This window comes from Arachis stenosperma, chromosome 9 (assembly GCF_014773155.1).
Source record: "Arachis stenosperma cultivar V10309 chromosome 9, arast.V10309.gnm1.PFL2, whole genome shotgun sequence".
Taxonomy (NCBI): Eukaryota; Viridiplantae; Streptophyta; class Magnoliopsida; order Fabales; family Fabaceae; genus Arachis; species Arachis stenosperma.
The window spans coordinates 118,982,392-118,990,770 of NC_080385.1; the positions used below are offsets into that span (position 1 = coordinate 118,982,392).

The 8,379-nt window shown below is 35.5% G+C and overlaps 2 protein-coding genes across 2 annotated transcripts; both read right to left on the bottom strand.

Annotated features, from left to right (window-relative positions):
* Nucleotides 1-511: 511 nt before the first annotated feature.
* On the bottom strand, nucleotides 512-1,538 carry LOC130951151 (uncharacterized). The gene has a single exon (XM_057879778.1). The coding sequence runs from the start codon at nucleotides 1,178-1,180 to the stop codon at nucleotides 707-709; it is 474 nt and encodes a 157-aa protein (XP_057735761.1). The 5' UTR covers nucleotides 1,181-1,538; the 3' UTR covers nucleotides 512-706.
* Nucleotides 1,539-1,887: 349 nt separating this feature from the next.
* Nucleotides 1,888-7,306, bottom strand: LOC130951348 (pentatricopeptide repeat-containing protein At3g48250, chloroplastic). Its single transcript, XM_057880000.1, has 3 exons — nucleotides 7,068-7,306; nucleotides 2,575-5,276; nucleotides 1,888-2,171 (listed from the first exon to the last, which is right to left on the bottom strand). Exon 2 carries the CDS (start codon nucleotides 5,056-5,058, stop codon nucleotides 3,127-3,129), a length of 1,932 nt encoding a protein of 643 aa, XP_057735983.1. The 5' UTR covers nucleotides 5,059-5,276; nucleotides 7,068-7,306; the 3' UTR covers nucleotides 1,888-2,171; nucleotides 2,575-3,126.
* Between the last annotated feature and the right edge of the window lie 1,073 nt (nucleotides 7,307-8,379).

Below are 8,379 nucleotides of genomic sequence, written 5' to 3' on the forward strand. Positions count from 1 at the left end.
CATGAACACATATCTAGAGTGCGCAGGGCGCCAAGCGAAATAACTGACGTCCCTCGCTACCCCGGTGCCCATGTTGCCTTCGGCAAGAAGGCAACTGTTTATGGGAAAGACGAGGGATGTCAAAACTATGGGTACCCTCTCCAGCCTCGTCGTGATGATGAGAGGGTTGAAGTAGTAGACTATGGAAGAACCACCAACCCTGACAATCAGGATGGTGAAGCCACCTATGAATATGTTGATCCCAAGATGAACAGGGGTGGCTTTGAGTTGCACCCCTGGAAGACCTTTAGGCCATAAAATTAAAAAAGTTATTTCTTGAGTAGTGTGTCTAGGTTACCGTATAGCATATGCTTCCTAATACACCAAGATCAGTAGTGTGATGGTGAGAAATAAATGGCTGCTTAACGAGACATTATGTTTGCTTATTACAAATCTAGATGTGATTTTATTTATGTACTGCTTTTCTATCCATCTATCAACTATTGAATGAATGAATGAATATATACACATATTTTAATTAGCATGCCATGGCTTTATTGTTTCATTGATGCTCAAATCAAACACAATCAAACTCATGTAAAATAAAAATACATGTCGTCATGTCGTACTAAGAATAAGCCAGAATTTGAAACTAGCTATTCTCTTGCATAACAATCAAAGATTTTCTGAAGAAGAAGGACTAGCGCACTATTTTAGTTTATATCTTTTAATTAACATTTTCATCATTCTTGGTAGCATTAAACCGCCTAGAAGAAAAATGAGAGAACAGGTTTCTGAGGTTATTCTTACTCTCCGGCTTTCGATTCTGTTGGCTTCGAATCGAACCACATAAGTAACCAAAAGGGTTATTATCTAAATCCAACCCCATTTCAATTCTCTTGACACTGTCACAAAGTTCATATGAATCCCAAAGTGACTGCTGAAAATTCCAGTAACAAGGTGAAGAAGAGGAAGAAGAAGAAGAAGAACCTGTGTCCCTCATTGCTTCTAGCTTGAACCTTGAAGGCTTCACTTTGAAGTTTCTTCTGCGTGCATCAAACTCACTCATAGGTTTAGAGCTTCCTGAGTGGCTGTACCAGGCTTGTGCCACTGCTTTCAATATTTCCAACTCTTCTTGTTCTTGTTTGTGGTGCTGGTGCTGTTGTTCTTCCTGATAAGGCTCTATCTTCTTCTTCTTCATGGCTCCCACTATGGGCAGGAGAGAAAATCTTAGTCTTCATAATGATGATGGTGATGATGATGATGATAATGATGATGATGATGTCATGGCCATGTTGAGCCTCACAAGTGAACAAATGGAGAGGGATAAGCTGAGGCTGACAGAAAATATTGCATTTCTGGTTGAAGGGGGAAAGAGTGTTTTCTTGTCTTTGTTAATTGTTATCCTAATTTTTGTGATTGTCAACATTAGTGGCAACTGGCAATTTGGCAAGTTTTATTAATGTGTATCCAACTTTCATTTCAACCGATGTTCCAAGGCACTAGTAGTATTAAATTAGGTGCTGTGTGCCTGTGTCTAACTGTATCTTCCAAAATTTTGAGAAAATTACACTCAACGCCTTCAAAAGTTCAAGGTTTTTTTTTCCCTGACAAAATTAGTAAAATTAAATAGCACTTATTTAGTAGAGTAAGACCGAGTAACTGACAAGAACGCTGAGTCTATGACCCAAATAAAAGATATCTTGTCAAGTTTTATTTTAATTTACTGAAGATACGGCTATTTGGAGTGTTTTTGTTTTATTTAAAAAAAAATAAAAATTACTAGGCAGTAGGCAACTAGGCATAAATCATTTTGATGATATCTACGAGTTATATTTAGATGAATATTCTCTATCTAAAAACTAACAATATTGACTGAAACAATACAAATGATGCTTATTAACAGCAACAACCTTCATCTTGGCTCAATTAAATCTGATATCTGAAACATACGCTAATGTCAAATAACATGGAAGAAACAAAACTCAGGAGAATAGTATAATTCTTTTAAAAAAATTGTTATGTAATGCTTGGTTAATACTTAATACTAAAGAAATATAATGAAACAATTGAAATGTTTTTATTTGCATATCAATCTCTTTTAATCAGATTCAAGTTCCGAAAATTGCTGCAAGTGATCCAGAATATCAATGGCAATGGCGCATGCTCAGCAAGATTATATGCTGCATATCCTGCACATCGAAAGCACATATATGTCAAACAACCGTAATACCTGAAACATTTAAATCAAATGCCAAGATTATATGATATAATATTATATAAAATATCCTAGCAGCTGATTGCCTTTTCTAGTTTTCTTCCTTCTTCCACTAGAAAAATTACAAGGGAATAAAAAGGAAAAAAAAAGCAACAAATTTAGTTAAGAAAATGTGTCTTGATAACAAAGAACAACTCATAAAACCTTAGTAGTGAAAGCAGTCACCTATTTCTCCTACACTCAGTGTTGTTGAAATGCCGAGATTTATTTATAACGGTCACTTAAACAAATAGATCGATCACACAAGATTTACATAAAATTGTCATTTAAAGTAGTAACTACTAACTAGTAAGTATCAGCAGTGCCAAATCACTAACCTGTGTGTTCTGGTCAACCTTATCATGAATCAGCCCCAAGTAACTACAATCAAACGAGAGCAAAAAAAACGGAGAAACCTGGCACATTCTGGAGTATCACAAGCAAATCAATTAGTTAATACTTCTCGGTGTGACAGTTGACACCGGTCTCCAATTAACTAGGGCTTTAGGGGGGAAATCTAACTCAAAAAATGAATTCCGAAGACCCGTTTTTCAGATAAATCTTTTAATCAATTTATAATTTTAAGAGCCAAGGTAACTCCCTAAGGTGCAGGGACCAATGTAACACGAGCCCTTCATGTTAATAAGATATACACGCTGAAATGGGTAAATCATTTCAAAAATTGCCATTGTCGTTATAACATCATTGATCATACATGAACATCTCTTACAATTGCAAGTATGAAGCTTGAACTGACAAAATATTTATAATCCAAGTGGTCTTCTGCCAGCAAATGACCAAACCCACCTAACAGCTTGATCAGAGTTGATAACAGTAATCATTTGGAAAAAAGATGAGGCATATTAGAAAAAAGAAAGAGTTTCCAGGTGTCAATTAGTGGCTGCACGACTCTTGTTTGAACTAAAAAGTTCAGCGATTTTACTGTCCTGACGAATATGATGAGGACACTTGTACAACAAATCTTTGGCTTCATAGAATCTACCTTCTCGGAAGAAGGATTCAAAAACATGAAGGTAAGATGCAACAGATGGGTATTTTTTCAAACTCAGTGCCTTAAGAAATTCTGCAGCATCTTCTACTGTCCCAAACTTGGAAATATAGGAAACAAAGGGTTCAGGGTATGGAGGGTAGTTGTGTGTCTTCATTAGACGAAGAAGGTCAAATGCATTCTCAAGCTTCCCAACTCCTAACAATCTTTCAATCAGATTCTTAAATGTAGCTTGCCATGGCGATATACGATACGTGCTAACAACCTCTACAAGCAACTTGTAAGCACCTTCCACCCTTTCCTGACCAAGAAAACCATCAACCAAAAAGTCCAATAAGTCAGCGTCAACATCGCAGCCCTTTTCGACCATCTTAGAAAAACAAAGCAATGCCTTATCTACTTCTTTGGCATCACAATGCCCTTTGATTAAGATGGTCCATGTCTTGATATCAGGGATACATCCACAAGATTCCATCTCATCCAACACCTTACATGCTTCTTCAAGCCTCCTTGTCTTACAAAGTCCAAACACTAATTGACTGTAGGTGATATTATCAGGCTCATAACCAGCATTTCTCATTGTGTGAACAATTTTTTCAGCTTCACTGAATTTCCCTAAGCTTGTCAAAGACCTATGGATGGAATCATAGATTGCCTTGGATAGTGTGTGCCCAGTTGACTCATATTTCCTAGCTACTCTGAAAACTAAATTGAGATCCGGAAAATCACATTCAGATATACTCTTCAAAAGGATAACACAATCCTGAACTGATGGTTTGTATGAGCTATCCATCATAAGCTCATAAAGCTTCACCGAATTCTCCACCATCCTACTCTTTCGAAACTGCCTCGATATCTTCACATAAGTATCGATATCCAATTCATGACCAAAACTCTTCATCTCCTCAAGAATATTCCAAAACTCCTCAACCGAATCAGTCCTAGCTAAAACCCTTGCAATTGCATTGTATGTAATAGTATTATGCTCAAAACCAAATTGCTTCCCAGCCCAATGGAAGAACTCGAAAGCCTTGGAAGGCTGAGTTCGAAGCTCCTTCAAAACCCTTATCACAAAGTTATCCGACAGCTGAATGTTAAGCTTCTCCAATCCGTTCGCAACCTCATCTCCCCACTTTGATGCCGAAACAACCCCAACCACCTTCTTGACAAGACCTTGCATTGCATTTTCCTCCAGCATCCGATGATAGAAGTGGTTCAAAGCAACACAATCAGAGTCCATTTTTTCCTTCTTAAAATGCATTGAAATCGTCACATAAGTTTCTTCATCGAGAAAAAACCCCTTTTCCTTCATCATCCTTAGAGTAACCCAAAACTGTTTCATGGTCTCCTTATTGGCCAAAATTCTAACAATCAAGCTATACACGGATGAACTTGGTATAAACCATTGTTTCTCACTGACCCAACTAAAAAAGCACGAAGCTTTTTGGGGATTTTTATCCAACCTCCTCAAAATATAGAGAACAGTTTCATGTGTCAGAGAGGGGGAACACTTGTCCAACTCTAGCTCTAACCCTTGGGACCAATCGTTGGCCGAAACAAGCTCCAAAATTGAGCTAGGTTTCGAAGAAAAGAAGAATCTGTGATGAATGCTTGGAAAGCGAAAATTGCAAGAGTGATGATACGAAAGGGAAGAAACCGTAGGTGCAGCAGTAGAACTAGCGCTGAAAGAGGAGCGAGTCACTTGGTTCAGAGAGTGTTGGAGTGACCGAGTTGCAATGAGTCGGGTGGCAAGAGGCAATTCGAGGAATCGAAGCCGCAGAGAACGAGCAATTGGCTTTAGCCGATTCATCATCAACGGGGTTTGTGGTACGGATTGGTTTGGCAGTGATACGAAAAACCAACCGATCAAATCATTTCGATTTTAATTGGATTGGTTTGGTTCGGGTTTTTTAAGCCATCTAAACCAAACTGAACCAAATTAATTCGATTGATTTGGCTTGGTTTTTCGATTTTTAAACTGTTTCACCTTCTAAATCACCCGTGTTCTCACTTGCCCTGGGATCAATCAAACTGCAGAAATATCCAAAAAAAAAATAGAAACAAATAATTAGAACATGAACAAGTCAGGATAGAATCGAAATCCTAAACCCTAAATCCAAGGACACATAATAATAGCAAAAAATAGAATAAAATCAGTTCAGAACCAAATAAAATTTAGAAATCAGTTCATAACCAAATAAAAAATTAGAGCCAAATAATTAGAACCAAGAACAAATAGACATTACCGAAACTCAGAATGTAACCAAAACCCTACCCCAAAAATCAGAACCAAGACTACATAATTAGAGCCAAAAAATCAGATAAAAAAAATCAGTTCAGAACCAAATAAAAAATCAGTTCTATAGCAACCTCAGGAATACAAATTCTGTTCATCAGCATTCAGTAACCCCATAAATAAAAATTTAGAACAAGCTAGTTTTAATTTTGTTCACATTCAAAAGATTAAATGCGATTAGGGATGGCAATGGGTTCCCATGGGCACATGTCCCCCCCCCGCCCCCCATTCTCCATAACCCGTCCCCGTCTTTGCTCCATCCTCGCGACGGGGACCCTGTATCTTCCAGGGACCTAGTTATTTCACGAGTTTTTACTTAATCAAAGAAAGTGAATATTTTAACTAGGAAGATCACATTTCAAAGATATGAGCATATTTAGATGAAGAAACATTTAGGTAGCATTTGGAAGAGAGACAGAGACTGAAAGATAGAGATTGAAATAAATCTCAGTATTGTATTTGGTGTAAAATGGGAGACAGATTGAAATAAGAATGAAGCTCTAATTTAATTTGCACAAAAGGTAAAATTAGAATTCATTAATTAAAATGGAGGTATTTTAAGTATAAAATGTTAGTAAAATTTCAGTCACTATCTCCAAAAATTTCAGTCTCCTGTGTCCCCACTTTTTGGAAGTACTGAAATACTGAAATTTTCGGAACAGAGACTGAAATTTTAGTACCAGTATCTGCACCAACAAACATGATACTGAATTCCAGTCTTCCAGTCTCTATCCCAATACCTCAAAATAAAAACTACCTTAAAAACATACAAGAATATATATATATATATATAGCAACTGACTTGCTTCTGATCCTTTACAAATCAGGATATTTCCTGGGTGAGTATCAACATGGAAGAACCCACTTTTCAAGATCATTTGACCATAAGCTAGAGTCAAGCTTTGAAGAATCTTCCTGCACTTTTATAGCACAGTTAATAGTGTGATATGTGTAGAACTACGTCATCAGAATGAAGAATTATCCACTTAAAGAAACTCCAAGAAGAAGAGTTAATGTTCCTGTATATTAAATCTTCACCATCCCCTCTATACTATCTGATTCTCTCATCTATCTCCTCCCAAAAATTCTGGACATGAATGAAATATATTCAAAGTTGAACAAGTGACAAGAGTACAAGATTAGGCATTAGAAAGAAATGAAGTTGAATTCAAATTACAGGAAAGAAGAAAACTGGGAACAAAGAAGAATGAATGAAAGGTTTATTTGACGATTCAAGATAGACAAGAAAGCAAATATGAAAATTCAGAATTTAGGGGATATATAAGCTATTATTTGAGGCAATACTGTGATACAGTGGATAGGATAGCCGATGAGCTTACTGCTTTGCTGATATAATGGATTCATTAAGGATTGTCAATATGATTTCTGAACAAAAAAATAAAAAATAAAAAACGAAGAACTACAGCAGTGAGCATAGCTAAAGCTAATCATTCAGTATTTCAATATGATGTCTGGAAAAAAATGAGAAAACAAAAGACGAAGCACGACGAACGAGCAGCAATTACCTTCGAATGGAAGAGCACGACGGACGACGGCGACCAGGCGACGAGCACGACGAGGGTTCGGCGGGCAAAGCGCGACTGAGCAGCGAGAAGAACAGACGAGGAACAGGGGAATGAGGAGAGGGGCTGGAGCACGACGAACAGACGAAGCTCTTGGAAGCGACGGACGGCGGCAGTGTGCACGACGAACAGACGAAGCTCTTGGAAGCGACGGACGGCGGCAGTGTGAAGAACGGCGGCGGTGGTGGAGGCTAGGGTTGTTTTGGGGGGGGGGGGGGGGGGGGGGGGGTGAAGAACTCTTGTTTTTTAGGGGGAAGTGAAGAGAAAGTGAGAAAATGAGCGTGATGGAGGGACTTTTCTCATAGTTAACAAAACCGAATCAGTAATGGATTCCATAAAATTATTGGTTTATTGAGAGTAGTTTATTTGATGGATCAGTGATCAAATTGTTTGACTCGATAATAATTAAATATATATAAAATTATAATATAATATTATTAAAAAATAAAATTAAATTTTAATATTTTATATTATTTAAATTTAGATAAATTATATTTAAATTTTATTAACTGATGTCTTTAATATGATATATATAATTTTTATAATTTATTAGTCTTTAATTTTTTATTAAAGATAATGACATTTGAATTCATGATTTTTTAAGTGAGTATAAAAAAATTATATGTTGAGTTATAATTTATTGATAATTATTAACTTTTAATTTAATGGGTCTAATCTAAAAAATAAAAAATAAAAAAAGTTATATATAGATAAAACTAAAATTAAAAATAATTTGTTGATAAAAGTTAAAAAAAAAAATCAATATTTTAAAAGAGAAATAAACATATATAAAAATTGCATTCTTAAAGTATTATTCATGTGAACTTGATTGTTATATATTCTATTGTTTCTCCACAATAGAGTAAGAAATATGTCTCATTTTAATAACAAAAGAGTTATACCTTTATACAAAGTTACTAATTCGAATCACATAGCTAGCATTTTTGTGAATTAATTCACAAGATATCTTCTATTGTGATTTAGTCGCCTGATTTTTAATCGATTTGATTTTTTTTAGAAATTGTGTTGTAATTTTTTTATAGGTATATCATTTTATTAATATATTGTTAGTTTTATCATTTAATATAAAATAATTTGATAAAAAAATTTAATTTATAAGTAATTTATTATATTATTTATTTATTTATCCTTAATTTAATGCTTTTAATTCAGTTTTTTTTAATTAGATGTTATTAGATTTTTGACTGGAAAAAGAAAGCTTATATCATAGTCAAAAGCCAGGAGAAATAGCCAT

Excerpts from the sequence above, each read along its gene's own strand:
- LOC130951151 (XM_057879778.1), bottom strand. The coding sequence starts at position 1,180 with ATGAAGAAGAAGAAGATAGAGCCTTATCAGGAAGAACAACAGCACCAG.
- LOC130951348 (XM_057880000.1), bottom strand. The coding sequence starts at position 5,058 with ATGATGAATCGGCTAAAGCCAATTGCTCGTTCTCTGCGGCTTCGATTC.